The 22,299-nt window shown below is 45.7% G+C and overlaps 1 protein-coding gene and 1 non-coding gene across 2 annotated transcripts in view; both read right to left on the bottom strand.

Annotated features, from left to right (window-relative positions):
• HYDIN (HYDIN axonemal central pair apparatus protein) overlaps positions 1–22,299 on the bottom strand; it is a 433,808-nt gene that overhangs the window by 57,342 nt on the left and 354,167 nt on the right. Inside the window, exons 48-59 of the mRNA XM_067720656.1 lie at positions 20,979–21,200; positions 18,884–19,092; positions 18,508–18,690; positions 17,504–17,623; positions 14,250–14,409; positions 13,973–14,145; positions 13,159–13,357; positions 9,270–9,369; positions 7,492–7,591; positions 5,726–5,894; positions 4,969–5,207; positions 3,230–3,347 (exon numbers count right to left, since the gene is read on the bottom strand). Coding sequence (XP_067576757.1) covers positions 3,230–3,347; positions 4,969–5,207; positions 5,726–5,894; positions 7,492–7,591; positions 9,270–9,369; positions 13,159–13,357; positions 13,973–14,145; positions 14,250–14,409; positions 17,504–17,623; positions 18,508–18,690; positions 18,884–19,092; positions 20,979–21,200 — 1,992 coding nt within the window. The remainder of the gene's footprint in view (positions 1–3,229; positions 3,348–4,968; positions 5,208–5,725; positions 5,895–7,491; positions 7,592–9,269; positions 9,370–13,158; positions 13,358–13,972; positions 14,146–14,249; positions 14,410–17,503; positions 17,624–18,507; positions 18,691–18,883; positions 19,093–20,978; positions 21,201–22,299) is intronic.
• On the bottom strand, positions 2,760–2,894 carry LOC137215826 (small nucleolar RNA SNORA70). Its single transcript, XR_010939457.1, has one exon. It is a non-coding gene; the product is annotated as a small nucleolar RNA SNORA70 (small nucleolar RNA).

Below are 22,299 nucleotides of genomic sequence, written 5' to 3'. Positions count from 1 at the left end.
ATACTGAATAGAATTTTGTTGTTTAAAGCTATTGATAACTTTTAGGGTTGCCTGTTACCATGAGAATAGCAGACCCTGACTGATACTAATGCCGGTTTAAGTTAATAGCAAACGCTGGCTTGCTCCGCAGCCCTACCTATTTCCTACCTCTTTCTGGAACTCTGATGACAGGGTTGTTAGATTTTTTGTTATAGTTCCACAGGTCCCTGAGGGTCTCTTCACTCTTTTCCCATTAGACTAAACAGACTTTCAGTAGACTCAAAACAGTCTATTTTCTCTTTTTCTTTATATTGGGCATCCTAAGACACCTAAGATTGGACATCTCTTGTAAAGATGTCAACAACCTAATCCCTGGAACCTGTGAATATATTACCTTACATGGCAAAGGGACTTTGTTGATATGATTGAATTAAGAACCTTGAGATGGGGATAGTATCCTGTACTATCCTCGGCCCAATGTAATCACAAGAGTCCTTAGAAATGGAAGAAGCAGACATAAGAGAGTTAGAGGGAGATGTGACTATGGAAGAGGCTGGAGTAATGTGATATGAGAAGGACCCGATCCACCATTGTTGGTTTTGAAGATGGAGGAAGGGAATCATGAACCAAGGAATGCAGGTATCCTCTAGAACATGGAAAAGGGAAGAAAGTGGATTCTCTCCTAAAGTCTCTAGAAAAGAATGCAGGTATCTTGCCAATACCTTGACTTTAACCTAGTGAGACCTGTATCAGACTTCTGACCTACAGAACAATTTAAACAAGGGAAACAATTTGTATTGCTTTCAGCCACCAAGTTTCAGGTGATGTGTTATGGGAGCAATAGGAAGCAGACACAGGAATTTCTATTTTTCTGGCTTCAAGTTCACTGAGTCTTTCATTTCCTCCATTCTGTTGTTGAATCCATCCACTGAGTTGTTTTTGTTTGTTTGTTTGTTTGTTTGTTTTTTTGTGGTACGCGGGCCTCTCACTCTTGTGACCTCTCCCGTTGCGGAGCACAGGCTCCAGAAGCGCAGGCTCAGCGGCCATGGCTCACGGGCCCAGCCGCTCCGAGGCATGTGGGATCTTCCCAGACCGGGGCACGAACTCGTGTCCCCTGCATCGGCAGGCGGACTCTCAACCACTGCGCCACCAGGGAAGCCCTATCCACTGAGTTTTAAACTTTGGTGATTCATCTTTTTCAATTCCAAAATTTCCATTTGGTTCTTCTTTATATTTTCTCTTTCTTTGCTGAGACTTACTATATTTTTATTTCTTCCAAGTATATTTGTAATGGCTTTTTGAAACATTATGCTGGTTGCTTTAACATCTTTGTCAGATAATTCTAACATCTTGGGCATCTCGGTGTCAGCATCTATTGCTTATCTATTTTCACTTAGTTTGAGATCTTCCAGGTTCTTGGTATGCTGAGTGATTTTCAGTTGAAACCTGGATATTTTGGGTATTATATTATGAGACTCTGGATCTTATTTAACTTCTGTTTGAGCTGGCTTTCTCTGACACCACTCTGGCAGGGGAGGGGGGTAACACTGCCTTGTTACTGCCAGGTGGGGATAGTAGTCCAGATTCTCCACTCGGACTTCTTAGGGTGGGAGTTCCAGTTCCCCACTAGTCTTTGACTAATATTTCCCTTGTGGGGAGGGGTAAGAGTGTCTCATTACTGTTCTGCTGATTCCATGGGTTAGGAGGTCCCCTGGGGGGGATGAGAAGGATGTCTCATTACCACTGGGTTGGAGTGGAAGTCAAGGCTCCCCATGTGGTGTTGCCATTGACAATGGTGGAGGTGATGGTGGGTAATGAATGTCTGGCTCCCTACTGAGTGTTCTTGGACATCACTTTGGCAGGGGGTCAGGGCACCTCATTATAGCCTGGATTGAGTGAGAAGTCTCGGCTCCCCACTGGCCTTTGCTTGAAATATGTGGGGTAGGACCACAGATTTCTCTGTCATGTTTGACTGTAATATTACAGTTCTTGTCTGAAAGTTTTCTGTCTTGCTAGGCTACCTTTTCCTGGTCCTTTGGCTAGCGGGAGAAGGCTTTTGTTGGGGCCTTTTTTGGTCCGTGCTTGTTGATGTTTCTGGATTGCTGGCTCCCTCAGCACCCGATCTAGGGTATACGAAGCAAAAAGAAGTCAGGGAACTCATCACTGTGATGTCTATTGGGTCCCAAGGACCCTAGCTGGTGTGATTTTTTCTCTCCATTTTTCAGTCTTCTGTGTTTGTTTTATACATAATGTCCATGGTTTTTAGTTGTACTTAGTTGGAAGACTAGGGAAAAAGATGTCTACTTCATCTTACCAGATGTAAAAGTCTTCAAATCTCCTTTTATTTTATTTTTTTGACAGGGAAAAGAAAGTAGAGTTTATTGGTGGGCATGGGTAGGGAGGGGGCGGCTCCAAGGCTCTTATGAGTGCAGGGCCCGCCATTTGTCCAGGGGGCCACGATTAGGGATGTACTTGACCCCACAGCCAACTGGAATGAGCCGCTTTTCTGCCACCATGTTTTCAAATTCATCTGCATTAAACTTAGTAAATCCCCACTTCTTGGAGATGTGGATCTTCTGGCGGCCAGGGAACTTGAACGTGGCCCTGCGGAGGGCCTCAATCACATGCTCCTTGTTCTGCAGCTTGGTGCGGATGGACATTATGACCTTGCCAATGTGGACCCTGGTCACTGTGCCCTGGGGCTTTCCAGAGGCACCACGCATACCTGTCTGGAGCCTAGATTGGGGACAGCATGCCAGTCATTAATGTCCACTGGAAAGGGCTGTCTCCAAGGTCCCTTAGGGCAACCCGTACAGGCAACAGGCCGCATACACTACCGAGGAGGCTGCTGTTTGCAGCCCTTGCGCACCGGGCCCCCATGGGGAAAAGAGCACAGTCGGCTTAACTGGCTGCAATCTCCTTTTATTTAAGCCAATCTGAATGGGCTTCTATTTCATATCAACAAATGATTCTTGATTGAAATACTTATGAAGAGTAGAAACTAATTTTAAAGCAATGAGGAGCCAATGAAGGTTTTAAAGCAAAAGAGGATATCCAAATTAAAAGCCATAACTCCTTATTTCAAGAGGAAAGTGATATTTCATTATAACTATTTAATATTCCTGCCATAGTAGGAATATTCAAAATTCAAATCCCACTATCCTAGGGAGGTATTTGTTGCTAGAACTAGTTGGCAGGTTTCTGTTGCTAGAACACAGGGGTTTCTGTGAAAAAGGAAAAGGGTGCTCACCTGGTTTGTGGCATTTACGTCTTTCTGAACAGAGTCAGAGAACTTGGTTGCCTTAGAAGGTCCAGTCCTGTAGAGGCTCTCTCTTTCCCGGGATCTTGCATGTCTAACACGGCTGACGCTGCTTAAAGAAGCAAGAGCATACCCTCAGGTTGGGGTGGTCATTAAATACCACCTGCCTGTCTGCTTGCAAGGTCCCTTCTCCTTGGAATGGAGGAAAGGGCCTTTCCTTGCCCAAGAGGGCATCGGGGAGCATAGCCGGCTTATTCATCATCAGCCAAACTCATTGAACAGTTGTGAAAGAAGTAGGCAGAAATTATACTTATTAACTATGATTCATAAGGACATTGAAGTTTACTGCAAGTAAATAATAATTTTAAACGTTTACTTGAGTTCACTGGAAAGTTGTGTGTGGAAATTATTTGTAGACCTCAAATCTTTTATCACTTAAAAAGTGCAATGGCAAATAGATTAAATTCTGTCCCTCTTCTTCACATTTAGAGTCACGGTGTTTTTAAGACTTAGTGTAAACAATAGCACAAACACAGGTTTTGGTAGGTGTTCACTTCACTCGAAACTAGTTTACCCAATAATTGGTTTTTTAGAGGCCAGTTCACCTAAAATATTCAAATGTATTTGAGGTACAATTTTAAACTTTTGAGAGTTTTATATATTTGAGAATTCACTTGCTTAATGACCAGAACAACTGGAGTTTGAGTGCTTTGCATGAATTTGTGTATGCTAAGATGAAAAATAAATTAAAATTAAAACCAATTTAAAGCAAAACAAAATTATAATACCTATAAATAAACATTATTAAATTATAAAATAAGTAATAAAAAATTAGGTTGAAATTAGATTTGGAAGAAAGAGACTTTAGACAGTTTAATTAAAAATGTCTTAATATGTTCAAACTTTGCCAAAATGGAAGAGGAGATCGACAAAAATATAAAACAATTACGAACAATGTAAAACTGTATGTCTGATTTAAAACAATTAATTAGGAAGTCAATCTTAAATTACTAATTATTTAGAAAGTCAATTCATTTGAAAGTCAAGACAAAGTACCTGGGAACTGGTAAAAACAATCCCTAATTTGTCAAAAAGGAATATGACAAATAAAAGCCAAAAGCACTCAGAAAGGTAAATGGTTTTGATTAATTGATTGACAGCCACCTTTTGAAGAATACAGAGTTTTGCTGTTGGAACAATTACTAAGTTAGCTGTTGTGATAAAGTGTCTTCATGGGGAGAAGGTAAAAACAGTCCCGGGAAAGAAGGCCCTCACCAGGCTTTCTCTAGTCCAAATTTCCAGGGTACCCTTTGCCATCCCCCATGATGAAGCACAGCTATGATTCCTTTTGATTTAGCTTGCTGTTATAAATCCTACAGAATGACAGATAGGACAATGACTTACTGGTAAGTAATGCAGCACACTAGGAGCACCAGGACAACAGACACAATCCCATGCAGAAGATTTTACATTTGTTCAATTAAAATGTATCATATATTGGACAGCAGTTGGAAAGCATGTGAAGTTTGGAGTCAGACATGTGGGTTCAGAACTGAGATCCACTGATGATTTCTTCCATAATCTTGGAGGAGTCACTTCTAAACCTTAGTAACCTTACCCACAAAAGGGGATTGGGGGTGAATTTAGATTAACTATATGAAAGCTCATTGTAAAATATGAAGTACTGATTAACCAGGGAACGGTGTGAGTTAAGAAAATACTTGTCTTACATTTTCTTCTGATGGAGGGCGCTCTCCCCTGTCAGCCTATAGAGGGTGTATTTGAAATCGATCACACCTCGATTTTCTATGGTGAAGGAGGAGCTTTTGCGCGTGCCACAGATCAAAGCCCCGAAGTTGATGATGGAGGAGGGGATGATGCTGTATCTGGAGAACACGGCATTCACAGAGATCTTAATTGGGATGCTGGAAATGACTTTACCTCCTTCTGAGATACTGGGCTCAATAATCTAGAAAGGGAAAAAGGATTGGGAAGATGTCAGCCACCAGCATAACTCCAGAATTTCCATGACTGTCCACTTCATTCCGTATTTCCTTCATTGACATGAAGCCAAGTTCTCTGTATCATTCTCTTCATATTATTGCATCATCAATACGAGTAAATGCTAACATAAAACTTAACGTGTACCAGCCGTGGGTCAAAATGCACCACGTGTGCCTCCCATTTTCACTTCCCTTCTCTTCACTTTGACTTGAAACTCAGTTTCCCTATCTCTGGTCTTGTCTCTTCCGAAGACCAGGGGTCACATTTCTGCTCTGGGGTTGTCAATTTCTGATGACTCTGCATACCTCCCACCCGACCTACCCGTGCCTATAGTTCCCTAAGCCCTGGTGTATCCTCTCTGGTTGCCACCAGGCCAGCACCCCCTTTCCCCCCCCGGAGCATGGGTTAGACTGCGTACGCTTCCTTTAGGCGTGAGTCCCACGAGCCTGCCACCGTGTGAGTCCTCCCTTTGAGCTCGCTTACCTGACAGCGCAGAACTGGCTGGTGCTCCATCTTCACTTCCTTTTTTGCACGGAAGAGCACCTGGACATTTGTGGGTTTTTCCACTGCGGTCAGTGAGCCCTTCTTGGGTTGGACTGAGATCATGGAACTTATATTCGTTGCTGAAATCCCTAAGGAGTCCACAGAAAAGCTGAGAGGCAAGAATAAAAAGTCAGTTTTAGTCATTATCTAGGGAACCCAAGACACTAGAGATGAGACTCTAGACGGTTAAGTGCCTGCCATGTCCCCAGCCCTGTTTAACCACTATGCGTAGCAGTGTTCACTGTGCTTTGTACTCTGTGACCACCCCTCCTTAGCCAGGATTGACCAGGCCAAGCATTGGTGCTTGAGGCAAAGACAGCCATCTCTGGCCTGCGGTTAAGAGGGGTCCTTGCAGGAGAGCTGTGTCTAATAGGAACATGTGATGCTGGATAAGGACCAACTAAATCAATTCATTTCTCTCCCTCCCTGTCTCCCTCTCTCTCTTTGTCCCCCTTCCTTCCTCCCTCCCTGCTCTGAGACTGAATGCAGCACACACAGAGGCAACAGTGATGCAGAAGCCAGAGGATCTAAGGGAGGAGAGAAAGGGCGGGGGCAGAAGTCATGCAACAGAGGTGTTCAGAAGTGAGGCCACGGCCCAATGCAGGTGAGGTGAAGGGTCACAGAGAAAAACTGACTCACGAGATGCCAGGGGGACTGGAGCTGGAGCAAGAAACTGAAGCTGAGGCGAGACACCTGCAGTTGCCGTGGGGACCCACATGTTATCCCCAGTAGGGTCCAGGAGACCTGGCCCTTCGTTGCTATGTGCATGGTGCCTGTGCTTCCTCACTCCCCTGCACATCCCTTCAGTGAACCCTGATCACTTACTCCAACCCAAGGGTGCCTCTGTTCCATGAAGCCTAAAAGAGCAGAGCTAACGCCCTGTCATAATCTAAAACAAAACTCACGACGGGCAGGATTCCAGTTTAGCTTTTATTTATATTTATTTATTTCAATTTAGGGTTCTAAGGAACGGTAGTATTGAGGTGGGACTGTTCTAATTTCGGCAATATTTGAACTAAAGCGAAATTATCATGAATACGCTGAATGCCTCCAGGTCTGCCGGGGGAAGTTCCTTTATCAACTCTGAATTCTTCTGGGGGACGGATGACCTTCCATAAAATCGATTGGCCGTAGGTGCTGGCACTGCCTGAGGGACCTCCTCCCCCCCTGCACCCAGCGTCACGCTTTCCTCTCTGAGGAATCTCCCTTATTTAGTGTTTCATTTTTAATCTCAAGGATGAGCACAAGCTGGAGCTCTATTCCACCAGGCCACCACTTGGAGTCTATAATACAGTAGTTCTTAAAATTAAAAAAGAAAACTGGAAAATCCCTCGGTCTTTACATGAAATCCTATGTAGACTGCCAACTTACGAAACAGAGAGGAGCTGAGAGCAGGGCAGGATGGCTTAAGGCCATCCTGGCTTTAGACCGCCACCTCCGGTCTCTCACTCCACCCCTAAGACCATACCTCACCCCAGTATCTCCTCCTCCCAACCTCCCCCTGAGGCTCTCCCCCGACCCCCAGACCCCTGTGGCTCCAGGCTATAGAGCAGTTGGGATTCTATTCACCTGAAGCCAAGAGGAGCTAACAGCAGAGATGGTTCTTATGATTTCCCTGATCGACTTTTTAAAAATATCTCTCAGGCAACACACTTCTTGCCGTGAGTGGATGTGGATGACCACATGCTGTCTGATTTTTAGGTTACCTGAACATGACCTCGTGTTTCCCACGGTTCTTCAGTTGCAGGGGCTGTTTCACCTCCTCCATGACCCTCACAATCCCAAAATCGAGGCCTCCTTCAGTTCCTGCAGAAGCCAGGGGCCGGGGTGGGAAAGGGTGGGATGAGTGGGCATGGCAGTGAGAAGCAGGGGAGCTTCCAGTTGAAGTTCACACGGAAAATCCACGGCGACAATTTCAGAGAATCTGTTTTCTGAAAACACTGTGCCTAGAAAAGCCTCTTGTAATTGAGCCTTAGTAAACAAACAACAGACACTGCTCTTGCGCCCAGTTCAGTGGGGTGGCTCCCTCTGGCTTCTATCCTAGGACTACTGTTCTTCCTTTCACGTCTCTCATTAGCTAAAACTCCCAGTGTTGAAAAAGATTTTTGAATCATGTGTATAATATTCAGAATTGGGATATAACGTATACATCTGTATTGTTATACTTTGCATTATGTCATAAACATTTCCCCAAACAATTAAAAACTCCCAATAAGTGTGATTTTTTTTTTTTTGTGGTATGCGGGCCTCTCACTGTTGTGGCCTCTCCCGTTGAGGAGCACAGGCTCCGGATGCGCAGGCCCAGCGGCCACGGCTCACAGGCCCAGCCGCTCCACGGCATGTGGGATCTTCCCGGACCGGGGCACGAACCCACGTCCCCTGCCTCGGCAGGTGGATTCTCAACCACTGCGCCACCAGGGAAGCCCCATAAGTGTGCTTTTAATGGCTGTATAATATGGCTGTTTCATAATTTACAATATTATTCCTACAATAATAATATTTCATTATAGATAGACATTTAGGGTATTCCTAATCTTCCATTATTATAAATAATTCTGCAGTAAGTGTTGTTGTACATAAGACTAATGACATCCAGGCAAATATGTAGCTTTAACATTCTACGAGTCTTGCTGAGTAGGAGACCTATCGGAGGAAGGAGGGCCCTAACCTGGGTGTTGGCGCAGTGTGGTAGGCAGGATAATGCCCTGCACCACCCCCACTCCCTCCCCTGCAAGATGTCCACGTCCTAGTCCCTGGAACCTGTAAATATGCTAGCCTACATGGCAAAGGGGAATTACGGTATTAGATGGAATTAAGATTGCTAATCATCTGACTAAAATAATGGAGATTATACTCGATTCTCTGGGTGGGCTCCAAGTAATCACAAAGGTCCTTAAAAGTAGAAGAGGGAGACAGAAGTGGGCGAACCAGAGAGATGGCAGCGTGAGAAGGACCTGACCCAACATTGCTGGCTTTGAAGATGGAGGAAGGGGACCATGAGCTGAGGGACGTGTGTGGCTTCCAGAAGGTGGAGAAGGCAAGGAAACGGGTTCGCCCCCAGAGACTCCAGAAGGGGACGCAGCCCTGCCAACACTTTGCTTTTAGCCCAGTGAGATCCATTGCGGACTGCTGACCTAAAGAACTGTAAGATAATAAATATGTATTGTTTTAAGCCATAAAGTTTGTGGTAATTTGTTAGGGCAGTGATAGAAAAACAACACAGGCAGGCAGATAAGAGCTCACTCTCAGATGACTGTTCAGAAGAGAGCTCTGCAAATTTTATATTTTGACCACGCCTTGTTGTCTCCAGTTGGAGAAATTAAGATTCATAGTAACATTGCTAACATCACTTGAACTTGCGTGATTACTATTTACCTAAATTCCACCTCTCTCCCCAACAACCACTGATCTTTCTCTACACAAGAAACATACTGCCTAAAAGATGTGACCTCTAAACACCCTTTCCTTGAAGGGGTCAACAGACCTTTGGGGAAGCTGATGTCCAAGGCAACGTCGTAGGACTCTGCAAAGATCAGGATGTTTTCAATCTGAACGACACCAACGAGGTTGTCTGGATCTAAAATCTGTAGGGGTAAGAGAAATTCTTTTGTAAAAGCAAGACCCACAAGGTGCTTGGAGCCTGAACTATGGAACATGCAGGAGGAATCATGAAGAAGGGGCTATGGTAAGGAACATTTTTGAAATGTATTCAGCTTTTGTTTTCACTGAGCATTTGGTAGGATGAGTGTTCTTCGTAACACCCTTTGGGGAAGGCTGGTGTAGACAATCAATACAAGGATGGGGAAATGGGACTGCATTTTCCAACCTGTCCACTTACTGGGTTTCAATTATTTGCATGATTGTCACGACCTTACTGAAGTTTGGGTTGTGAGTGTACATTGCAGGAAAGTGTTCTTTGAACTTTCAAGTCAAATAAACCTGAAGAGCATTTTTCTGACAGTTGAAATGAAAAACACTTATATTCTAAATTATCCTTGCTTTACTAATTTTATAAATCTGAACCGTTCTGTCTCTGATTCAACCTGTGAGTCAGATTTTTCATATAAAATAAGTGCTAGATTTTTCATACAAAGTAAGCGTTTAATGTTTCTCTTTTGGAAATTTCAGATTTTAAAAAAACGAACATCATTACTATTGGAAATGTGAAAAAAAAGCAAGACTCCTAGCCTCCATCGCCTCCCTGTCCCTTCTGCTGTCACCCCTGGTGGTAGCACCTCCCTCACTGTCCTGAAGAACGTCTGAACTGGTATCAGCTCTCAGCTGGATCCAACTGTTGACTTTTGAGACTAATGATGGGCAATAAAGGGTCTGTGTCAAGGGGAAGAGCCACTGGGCAGTGGGTGTGGCCCTCCTGCATCCGCCTGGACAGCACCTGCCTCTCTGCTGAAGCCTCAATTTGAAAAACTAAGCAACTAAGTCACCAGCTCCCCATTGCTTGTGTTTTAGGTGCCAACGGGGATATCTGTAGCTGTCACCAAAAATGTTTTAATGCAGAGTTTCCATCTTATCTTCCATCAAGCATTTTGCCAGTGCTTCACAGAGCAAATCTGACTGCTTAAGTTCACCTTCCTTCTTTTGATGCTCAAACTCTGACAGAGATGACAAGAAGTGCTGGCAGCAGGAGGGAAAAATAAGACAAAGAACTTGGTTTATCAGATCCAGAATTTATATAGTTCTTTTCTACTGATAGATACCAAGTACCCAGAGCATTCTATTTCCTTTGCTTCCCTGCTTGGGAGTGGGGGGCAATTAAATTTTGTAATTGAGGAAAATAAGAAGGAAAATTTAAGAGGTGCAAAAATCAATTAGAGTTCACCAGAGCGCTTTTCAAAGGGACCAGAAAGCAAGGCATTTCCTCGTGTAGATGTTGAAGGAATGTAACCTGGGGAAGGGAAGCCTTAGACCACTTTGGGGGCCTGAGGGGAGATCCACTATGGCTGCTTTGGTTGGAACATACGGGAATGTGACGTCAGTTGTTAAATTACACAGATGTTTCCATACCAGTTGATAAATAGCTGTCATGAGGACTTCTCCAAGTGTCCCCTTGACGCTTGCCTCCTGCACTCTCACACTTCACCATGGGAAGCCCTGGGATCCATTAACTAAAGGATGAAGGTGGCACAGCTGGGACCCTACACCTGCTGTGTGGCCTGGATTCATTGTGCAGAGACCCCCGTCTGTGTAGAGACGTGTTAAAAATGCTGACTGTCGGGCTTCCCTGGTGGCGCAGTGGTTGAGAGTCCGCCTGCCGATGCAGAGGACGCGGGTTCGTGCCCCGGTCCGGGAAGATCCCACGTGCCGCAGAGCGGCTGGGCCCGTGAGCCGTGGCCGCTGAGCCTGCGCGTCCGGAGCCTGTGCTCCGTGACGGGAGAGGCCACAACAGTGAGAGGCCCGCGTACCGCAAAAAAAAAAAAAAAAAAAAAAAAAAAAATGCTGACTGTCACCTCTGGGATTCATATACATTTGCGGATTGAACGAATCTATCAATATCTGTTTTCAGCTATAGGAAGGGCTGTCAGGGGTAGGTGATAAGACAGATTAATGCGATCCATTGACTGGCCCCAAAAAGTAGAAACAGGATTAATGTGTGTAAATTACAGGGAGAAATCTGAGTGCAACCGAACAAGGCATCAACAGTCAGACATGTTCAAAGGAAGATCAGGCTACTTGGAGATACCTGGTAAGTCTTCTATCCCTGGGGGTATTCAAAGAGAAGCTTGGGCGACTTCTTGCTTGTTGCATCATCAGCTCAGCCATCAAAAGTCAGTGACATTCATTCATTCATTCGTTCATTCATTCAACAGATTTTACTGAGTGCCTTTTACATCCAGGCCTGTGCTAGACACTGGGGATATGATAGGGTAGTGAGTTGAATGATGGCCTCCAAAAGGTATGTCCATGTCTTAACCCCTGGAACCTGTGAATGTGACTTCATTTGGAAAAAGAGTCTTGGCAGATGTGATTAAGTTAAAGATCTCTAGACGAGATCATCTTGGATTATCCAGGTGGGCCCTAAATTCAATGACAGTGTCCTTATAAGAGACAGAAGAGGAGAAGACACAGACGGAGGGAAAGGCCATGCAAAGACTGAGGCAGAGATTGCAGTGATGCAGCCACAAGCCAAGGAACATCTGGAGCCACCAGAAGCTGGAAGAGGCAAGGAAGGGTTATTCTCTGGAGCCTTTAGAGGGAGCATGGCCTTGCAGATACCTTGACTTTGAATTTCTGGCCTCCAGAACTGTGAGAGAATAAATGCCTGTTGTTTCAAGCCACTCGTTTGTGGTCATTTGTTACAGCAGCCCTAGGAAACTAATACAGATGATGAGCAATTCAGGCAAGATCTTGCTCCAGTGGAGTTCACGTAAGGAAGTAAAGAAAGAAACAGGATAATGTCCGAATGGGGTGGGTGCTCTGAAGGACAGAAGACAGGGTGAGCGATTGCACATAATGAGATTTCCTCAGTGGGATGATTAGGAAAAGCCAGCTGAGGCTGTGCTGTTGAGCAGACCCTAGGGCAGAAGCCAACCCCCACAGAGCATAGGGACAACATTCCTGGCAAGGGTGCTGCAATGCCAGGGCGCTGAGGCAGGAAAAACCTGATGTGGATACAGAGGCAGGCAGGTACTCAGAAGTAGGTGAGGACCCTGGGCTTTATTCTTAGTACAATGGGAAGGCAGCCTAGTGCTTTAGGAAGGAGTGACCTGGTTTGACGGACATTGTAAAGATCCCTCTGGACACCTGCGGGGAGTGGGAAGAGGCAAGCCGGCTAGGAAGCCTCTGTGGAAGTCCAGGTGAGCGACACAGCAAGTGGCCTGCATGAGGGTGGTAGTGGCAGTGCAGACAGGGAAGGGCATGGGTAGGAGATACACTGGGAGACAGAACTGACAAGACTTGTTGGAGGACTGGGATGGAGGGGGAGGCCAACAGGAAAACGGAGGAATCAAGGATGACTCCTGGGTGTCTGCTGGGAGCAACTGGGTGGAGGCTGATGTTTACTGAGTTAGGACTCTGAGGGGTGACTGGGTTTGGGGGTCTTAAATCAGAAATCGAATGCTTCTCGAGGAACAGTAACACCGTTCATTCATTCATTTACTCATTCATCCACTCTGCACTGATTGAGTGCTCCGTTCTTGCCACTGGGAAATCAGCCATGAACAAGACTGCCTTTATGGAGCTTACAGTTGTGAGCAGAGCAGGATATTGTGGGTTGGGGGGCGTCAAACGGGGATGAGATGGGACCGTGTAACACGGAGACCTGGCTTGGTGGGTATGTGTGTGTCGGTGTGTGTGTGTCAGGGAACCCAGTGTGTACATACTTTGGTGACCAAGTCTGAAGACGTATGAAGCCTTACCTCCAACCGAATCGCCTTCTTGATGTTGATGGGTTTGGAGGGTTGGAAGCGCACTTGTAGGCTCTCCTCAGCCTTGGGGGCTATGGTCCCCTGCATCGCGGACACGGTGACGTCTTCGCCCAGGTGCTCCAGGCTGGTGATCCTCCAGGTCAGGGGAAGTAGTGTGATGTTGCGGAGAAGAACTACCTTGAAGTCTTTCCTGCAGAGACCAAGAGAAATTTTGCCAGTTTCAAATGATTTTGATTTATTACGGCAGGTCAGAAAAAGCACGTCTGGTTATTCTATTACTGCTAGTTCACTAATAAGTATTTATCAGGGAATGGGGCCTACCTGGGATGATCAAGGAATGCAGGATACATTATCAACATTCTCTCCCAGCTTTCTCAGAAATAAACATTCTCTATTTAGAGTAATACAATTCCAGTGAATGAATATGTAAGTTCTAGGTTTGGTCTAGTGTTCTGTGTTTGTCCTCTAATTTCTAGAACCAAGATTCTTAACCTTTTAGGGTAATGGACTGAAAATCTGGAAAAAGGTAGTCCTTCTTCTGAGAAAAATTCACATATGCACACACTTGGATCTTAGGGGAGTCCTTAACCATTCTGAAGTCCATTCACTGAACCCAAGGTGACAACCTGTGAACTCAGAGGGTTACTAACTATTCTGATTTGCACAGGACCAGAAGTCTCCCAGGATGCAGGACTTCAAATACTAAAACCAGGCAAGTCCCGAGCAAATCAGGATGAGCTGGTCACCTTAGAAATAAAAGTTCTTTAAACGTCATTCCGGTCCTGGTATCACCCAGAACTCTGACCTGTGCAGCAAGAGCCGGTCAAAATGCAATTGTCTGGGGTCCAGCTCCAGTTCTGGGCGGACCCCCTGGCAGCTTAATTTGAAGACGGCTGGCTTGGGGTTCTCCTTGATGCAGCAGACAATGCTGTCTTCAAAGACACCAACTGCAGTAGGGTAGGCCCAAACGTTCAGCTGCTAATGGGAGAGTCCAAACAAAGTACGTTTATACCGAGGATACCAAGGCCTCAAATTTCCCAAGAAAGCCTTGCCCTGGTAGACTTGTATCCATGTGACTGTACCTGCTTCTCACTGGGTTCCAGAATCATGTTGACAGGCTCCAGGAAGTAGGTGTTTGCTTTGACATCGTTCTGAAAACAGAAGGACACCTCCACGACCATTGGGGAACTGTTGAGGATTGTCAGTGTCTCCATGTTTTCTGGGAACAAGGATGACTTGTACCTGGAAACAAACAAAAATTAGGGATGTGGATGTGAGGACTGGCTGAGAATTCAGGTGGAAAAGGAGACTGTGAGGCGTAAGGCAATTTCAAAGGATGATGTGGCTACACAGAGGCAGTGCCATGGAGGCTAGGAACACAAGCTTTGTAGTTGTGAAGACTTAGAGCTGTGATGTGACCAGCCCCCGCTCCCATCCCAAGCCTTGGTATCCTCATCTCTAAGATGGGATGATAATATCCCTTAGGATTTCCATGACTATTAAATGAAATAGTGCACCTAACGCTCGGAGGACAGCTGCAGATATCAAATACCCAATAAATGGTTGTTATTACTATTGCAAAGATTTCTGACTGAAAAATCTGTAGCTCTCTCCTTCCCAGAGCTTATACTTCCAGGAGAGATGATAATCTGAGCAACGTGTTATTTCGTATCTGTCTTAGAGATGACCTCATTTACCACCTTCTTCTACACCTGTGCGGGATGCTACTGTTCCGACACGGATTGTAACTGTTCACTGTTACAAGGTTGTTTCTGTTCCCTTAGTGCCTTAGGGAGAGATCCATGGAGTGGAGCACTTTAAGCATTGGAAGCTGCCCAGTTAATGGAAGCAAACAGGAAAGGAGCCACAGAAGGCACAAGGAAGATTAATGAACACACACATCGTAGGAGGTCATAGCACAGGTCAGGAAAGCAGGGCACCATAGTACCCACTGGTGCCCAGAAACAGTCTGAAAAGCTCTCTGGACAGACTAAGATGGAGGAAGGAAGGAGAGGGCATTGCAGAGACTAAATCAAAGTCCGAGAGACAGAGCACTGTCTGTGTAACTGCCAGAGTGGTGGTGGCCTCCACACCTCGCTGGTAATCACCACGACTGAACACTCTGCTACAAGTTCCATATGTACTAACCAGTTCAGTCTTCCCCAAACTGTGCAGTAGGTGCTATTATTTTCCCACTTTGCAGATGAGGACATTGAGGCTCAGTAAGACTTAAAAGAATAGATGAAGAGGGCTTCCCTGGTGGCATAGTGGTTGAGAATCCGCCTGCCAATGCAGGGGACACGGGCTGGAACCCTGGTCCGGGAAAATCCCACATGCCATGGAGCAACTAAGCCCGTGCGCCACAACTACTGAGCCTGCGCTCTAGAGCCCGCGAGCCAGAACTACTGAGCCTGCGTGCCGCAACTACTGAAGCCCACGTGCCTAGAGCCTGTGCTCCGCAACAAGAGAAGTCACCACAATGAGAAGCCCGCGCACTGCAATGAAAAGTAGCTCCTGCTCGCTGCAACTAGAGAAAGCCCACACGCAGAAACGAAGACTCAACGCAGCCAAAAAAAGAAAAAGAAAAAAAAAAGAATAGATGAATAATACTTGTTTCTGGACCACTGTAATTGCCCTCCTGGATCCCCGCTGTCTGGCCCCATATCCTGGTTAATTCCAGTGCAGCTCTGAATACATGCCTCTCTGAATGGCCATCATTTCCCTGAATCCGACCTCCAGGCTGCTCTGTACATCATGTCCATCAACCTGACTCCCACTCCTTCTCTCGCCTAAGTCCTTCTACTGGGCTTTGAAGATCCTCTCCATCAACAGTCAACACCCTTCACCTTCATTTACTAGTTCAGCACCTTAGGAAATAAACTGGTGGTTATGAAGGGAATGGAGAACTAAGTTGGCTCATTAGTTTCACCAAGTAGGCATAGAAATAATCATTCTCTACTTATCACAATAAATGCTAGGCTGAGACCCTGGTTCTATTTTTAGTCTTACCTCCCTGCCTATACACTAAAAAACTTATATATAACTGAAAAAACTAGTATTACTAAATATTTCTGGTCACTGACCTTACCTGGGCCCCTGGTTCTACCTGATAATCTTAATCTATTTCTCTAATATTGTCCCTCTCCCACTTTGCACAAAACCTGTTTCATACCTTCTCCATTTTCTCAACATTTTAAACTTCCTTCCACTTGCCTCACTGTTAGGGATGACCTCACATCATTCATCATGGAGAAAACAGTTCCATGGGAACCTCCTCACCATGCCAGCCAAATCTGTAAACCTACCTGCACCTGAAGCCGTCTCACCTCCCTCCAACCTAGCATGAGATGATGGTCCCTCTTCCTGGCAAAGGCCATCATCTCCACATCTCGTTGTGTTGTTTCAGGGAGCTGCACCACTGTTGGCCCTTACGTGCTCTGGAAACTCTAGCCGCTTCCTTGCTACTTCCCCTTGACATCCAAACATCGTAAGAACAAGAGCGAACGAACAGCCTTCCCTGCATTCCACGTCTCCCTCCCGTCCTCAACTCCCTCCATCTCCCTTCACAGCCAGGCTTTCCCAAAGAGCTATCTCCACACTCTGTCTCCATTCTCTCACTTCCCACTGACTCCTCAACTCACGTTACCTGGGCTTCATCCTCAGAAATCCCCCACAAAGGGCTCTTGCTGAGCCTCCTATGGCTTCCATGTTGTTGAACCCTGTGGACGCTGATGTTCTCATCTTTACGCCCTCTCTGCCGCAATCAACATAGCTGACCACACCCTCTTCTCATGGCTCCATGACACCACCCTTTCTTGGTTTCCACCCATAGCTCTGGCCCTCTTTCTTATCTTCTTTGCTGGCCTCTCCTCTTGTGAGCGGTGGAGTCCTTTGAGGCTCCAACCATGGTCCTTCTCTCCTTACTGTGTCCTCTCATCTTAGGTGGTCTCATCCACACCTGTGGCTTTTGTTGTCTTGAAGATAGGCTCTCCTCTGAGAATCAAAACCGTATAGACTATGCCCTGCTTTACGTGGCTACTGGCTGTATCTCCCAAGCATCTCAAACTTAACATATCCCAAAGTGCACACTTGACCCTACCTTCCCCTACCAAAACCTGGTCTTCTTCCAGCTTCCCCATCTGGGAAAATGGCACCCCCATTCATTTGGGACCTTAGCAGAAACTTGGGGCACAAGAACCCAGTTCTCCTGATTTGTGGTTCTGGGCTAACTGAGACAATGTTAGTAAAAGCTACGTCTCCATAGGAACCCTGCTTGTCCTATTCATGAGTCCAACCCAGGGGTCTGAAATCTGCTTTGAAATAATGGAACACTTACTTATCTCTTGGTTTTCCACAAAGCAGTGGCCCGAAGTAAAACCTCTCCAGGCTCACAATATACTTCTTAAAGATGACCTCATTCGGCTTCATGTCCCTCTTGTGCTGAGGGAAGACCACTCTGAACACAGGGGAGGAAGAGGAGAGGAGAGCTGTCTGAATTGCCTCCACACGAGGTACACATGAACCCAACACTCTTTGTTCAGCAAAGGGTCCAGGTGTCTGGAGACAGAACGACTCTTAATTTGAGGACATTTATTGAGCCTTTATTCCTGTACCCTCCCATCCCCAACCCCGAGTGAAGATAGTACAGTTAGAACTTGAGAAAAAAGATTCCCAGCGGTGTCTTTCACCGCTGATGATGGGTGAGCTGGATCCTTTATCAGCTGATGGGGCTGATGATGGAGCTGAGCTGGATTTCCTGTTCTAGTGTGCCCAGCTAGAAAAAGTCCTGAGAAACCCTATGGAAAACTAGTTCTGGTGGATCTTAACCAGCTTCTGAATTCGCTGTCCAACGTGGTCCCTTGGCGAGAACTGCAAAAAAGCTCCTCTCGGTGGACAAGCTATAAAAGGCCCCACTAGCTTGCTCAGTCAGGTGCATTTATGTGGTGCATAAGGGACTCAGTGTTTGGTAGCTCAGGGAAAAATCTCCTGCCTGTGGAGATTCACACATATATGGATATTACAGGATAAAAAGTCCTACAGTAAACACAAAATCTGTTTACATTTGCTATATAGTTAAATAAGCAAACTAACTTGTCACAGGAAGACTTTTCCCCCCTCTTCACTCCTATTAACTTTCTCTTTATTTCAGTCTCATGGTACCATATCATTCCTGTGACTTAGTCAATGTCACAGGACTTTGACTTTGGAGCCCAGTACAAGAGGGCCTGAGATGCTGTCCCAGTTCCACATTTGTATTAAGAGGCATCTGGTTCAGGGCATCATGGGGGAAAATGAAAATGTATCTGTCAACCTTTTCTTTTCAAAACAAAGTACACTTACTTTGGGTCTTGGCAAATGTATGGGTAAGTGCAGACACCTCGGCAATAAAGCTGGTATTGGCGGTGAGTTCCAAGGATCTCAAAGTTAAACGTTTGGTCAAAGATCCCAAGATCATTGGAAGAGAAGTGCACTTGCAATGTCACCTCACCATTGGCTGGTACGATCCACCGGAAATGGTTCAGCCTGAAAATGAACACAGGCTTTTAAAGTGAGAACGCTTCCTTCGGGCCAAGAGAAGACAGGATTGGTGCCTGGGAGGAGTCTGGTCCTGCTGGGGTTATAGGCATGACCGCCCTGTTCCCATCTGGTGCTGTGACAGCCACACCCTCCATCTGGGGCTTCAGCCTTCCCCTCCCTGGGCTGCTCCGAGGCCCACCTGGGGAATTTCTCCTGTGAATGCTGCTCAGAGAGGTTGTTCTCCTCTATGTCTGACAGGGGAGCAGTGGTTCCAGAGGTTCCCCCAGAAAGGCCCTTCCTGTCGGAGGCCGTGCGACGTTTCTCCTTCTGAGTCTCGCGGGTCTGATCTGTTTTTTCTTTAGTTTTCTGTCTGCTCCCCTTAGATGAGGTGGTCTGCTCCTCCTGGGTCTTAATTAAAAATGAGCACCGGGTCTTAAACATTCATCTTATGAACACAGGAGCAGGAGACAGAGACGCCCATGCCATATGCCTACAGTCTGCGGTGACTGCGCTGCAGGTTCAGGAGGCTGGAGGCTGCCTAGAGCAGCAGGGCCCAGCCTATGACACTAGGGTACAAGGGAAGAGGTAGAGTGGAGAGAGTCTAGTGCTCTCCTTGGCACCTCATTCCCTGAGGAGGAGGCCAAAACTCCAGAGAACGCTTGAAGCTGGCAGGGAGTATGTTCCTATATTGCATTTTGTTGTTGCGTTTCCTTAATATCTTTTAATCTAGACCCCTCCCTCCCTCCCAATCACACTGACTTTTGGCAGAGACCAGATCCGTATTCTTACAGAATACTCCATAGCCTGCAAATTTCCTAACTATTCTCAGAGTGTCATTTAACTTATTCCTTTATTTGCCGCATTTCATGTAAACTGAAAATTAGATTTAAAAGCTTGATTAGATTCAGAGATGATGCTGTGTACACCGCACTCCATCACGATGGGAGACAAATAATGTCAGGCTGACCCCTGATTATAGACGCAAAGTGTGTCTGTGTGGCTGCAGCGGTGCCCGCCAGATCGTGGCCATGGCAAAGTGGACCTTCCCCTTTGTAACCAGCCGGTCACCTGTGGGGTGATGCTCTGGCTCAGAGTGAGAGTCTTGTTCCCTGACAAACCAGCACTGTGGGTATCCACTGGCGCTCCTTAATCAATTATGTCCTTGGGTACACCAGTACTTTTTAAATTCTACCATGCCTCCTATAATTTTAGCTGCCATTCTTCTAGAAAGAAGCGCTTTCCTTCATCCGTTGGAGATGAACTAGAGTTCCTCCTAAAACCGTAAGTTAAAGAATGCTAAACTCTTGCCTCTTAGTGGTCAGTTTTCAGAAAAGAGGTTGGTGTAATAGTCACCTCTGATGGTGGCAATATTTTCTTCTTTATCTTTTTTATTGGACTCTGCTCAAGTAAGGCCTGCCCACCAATGCTGGGACCTCAGATGTTGATTTCCGACTTACTTATTAAACTGAAGTTTGGGGCTCTCTGTTACCTAACTGAGCTGTAGGCAGGGGCTAGAGGTGACTTTATTTGCTGCTGATTTTATTTGTTTTTTGCTGACATGCATGGTTTATACGAAGGAGGCTGTGTGGGGAGATTCAAATTTTGGGCCCCCATACTCCTCTGGGAATAAAAAGCCCCTCCCTAATTTTTAATATCCATGCATTCTGCATATGATCGGTCAAATCTATTTTCGCTTTGTGATTTATTCCACTAATTGTATATGTAATATATATTTTCTACTTTTACATGATTTCATTTTGATCGCTTATATTTTTAATCCAGGTGGAATTAATCTTACTGTATTGTGTCAGGCAAGGAGATTAAAAAGCAACTTTATCCAAAATATCCAATCTTCCCCATATAATTTCTTTAATAATCTGTCCTTTCTCTAATGGTGCGTGTTGCCTTAACTTGTATCTGTTGATGCTTGTATTCTTATGCACTGTGTAAATTACCTTGGATTCACAATACATTCTGATATCTCTTTAAAAGAGATAGTTTTGCTGCTTACTTTTTCTTGCAGATGAGCTGCAGAGTGATTCGGCAAGTTCCCTAAACCATCCACAGGAATTGCAAAGGTTGGAAGGTAAGAATCGGTCATTTTCAGTCTCTTCTTAGGGGAGTAGGAAGAGTCAGACCTGGGGAAGGTGCAGCTTAGGGAGGTTCAGGCAGAATCCCCAGAGAGTAGAGGGAAACACCCCAGTGAGCACGACACCCAACACTGCTTTTTCTGGCCACGTGGAGGGCCCGACTGAACTCCCGCCAAGGTCAGGAGGACAAGCTGCTCCCTTTACCTTTGAGGAGGCTGGGGTGGCTGAAAGCTCTGCTTCTGCTTCCACTTCTCTTTTCTCCTCCATCAGGGAGAGCTCTTTGGACGGTAGAGTTACAAACATGAAATGCTCCAGGATTTCTGTCATGGCCAAAGGCAGCCGCTTCACAGGGTAGGAGATGAGTGAGAATAAGGTAGGCGGCGGGATGGGTGGTCCAGAGGACCCCAGGCCCAAGAGGTCTAGGATCTAAAGGAAAAGCCCAAGATTAATTTCCTGTGCAGAGGGTGGGCTACCCCTAACTGCCTCCCTGAGTGAGCACAGGACGCTCAGACTCTCCCTCCTTTCTGTCAACTTTCTGATGCCCTGAGATGGGCTTGGGTCAGGGACAGCATGTAAAGGGTCTCTGACACAGCTCTGCAGGTCCTTCCAGATCCCCACGCCCCCAGACCCGGCTGGGGCTCTTGCTGTGGGCTGCGGGCTCCCTCTCTTATCATAACGCTTGTCATTTTATTATAACTGTCTGTCTTTGCAACTGGACTGTAAAGCCCATTAGGACCGGAACCAGGGCGATATAGCACATGGCCTAGCACACAGTAGGCACTCAAAAACAATCTCCGTTTAAAGAGACCAGCTCCTCAGGTTCTGATGTCTATAGCATAGAGTTGTTTCATTTATTTTCACATCCCCTGTTAATTTTTCTTTTACCTTTAAGTGTTCTTTCTTTCCAAAGGTGAAAGAGAGTTAGGGCTGGAGCAGGTCATATACAGAAAAGAAGAAAAAAAAAAAAAAAAAAACCCACCAAAGGTTCTGGGAATGGGTTAAAAGATGGGAATGAAGAGAAAAGTAAAAAAAGAGACTTGAGACAGAGACAACTTATCCCTATAGCATTTTCCTATTCTACTCTGATATATGATAAATGAGAGCATTCTCCAGAGCAGATGGCTTGAAAATCTAGTAGTAACTTCCCTCTCAGCTTGTAAAACCCTGCGAATAAGGATGCTATCCCCTGATTAATTGTTGTCATCACAACAATTAGGCCATCTGAGTGCCCATTCTATGGACTAAATGGGCTGTTAGGCCTAGCAAGTAACTACCTTCATGTAATCTTGTGTTTCTAATTCTCTGGGTCAGACAGCAGAAGACACTTCCTGACTAACATGTAGCTAGAGTTAACTCCCAGGATTTAGAACGTCTGTGAGGAAAGGGATGAATAATTTGTACCACTTATTAAATTAACAGAGGCAGGGAGTTCTTTAAGCTACAGTCTGACCTAGGACTCCTCTCTGGCTCCACTTCCCACCTTTTAAGGTTGCATCTAGTTTCTGATAAAAACTAAACCAGAGGG

The sequence above is a fragment of the Pseudorca crassidens genome, chromosome 20 (genome assembly GCF_039906515.1).
Source record: "Pseudorca crassidens isolate mPseCra1 chromosome 20, mPseCra1.hap1, whole genome shotgun sequence".
Classification (NCBI taxonomy): Eukaryota; Metazoa; Chordata; class Mammalia; order Artiodactyla; family Delphinidae; genus Pseudorca; species Pseudorca crassidens.
This window is presented reverse-complemented; position numbering and strand designations above follow the sequence as displayed.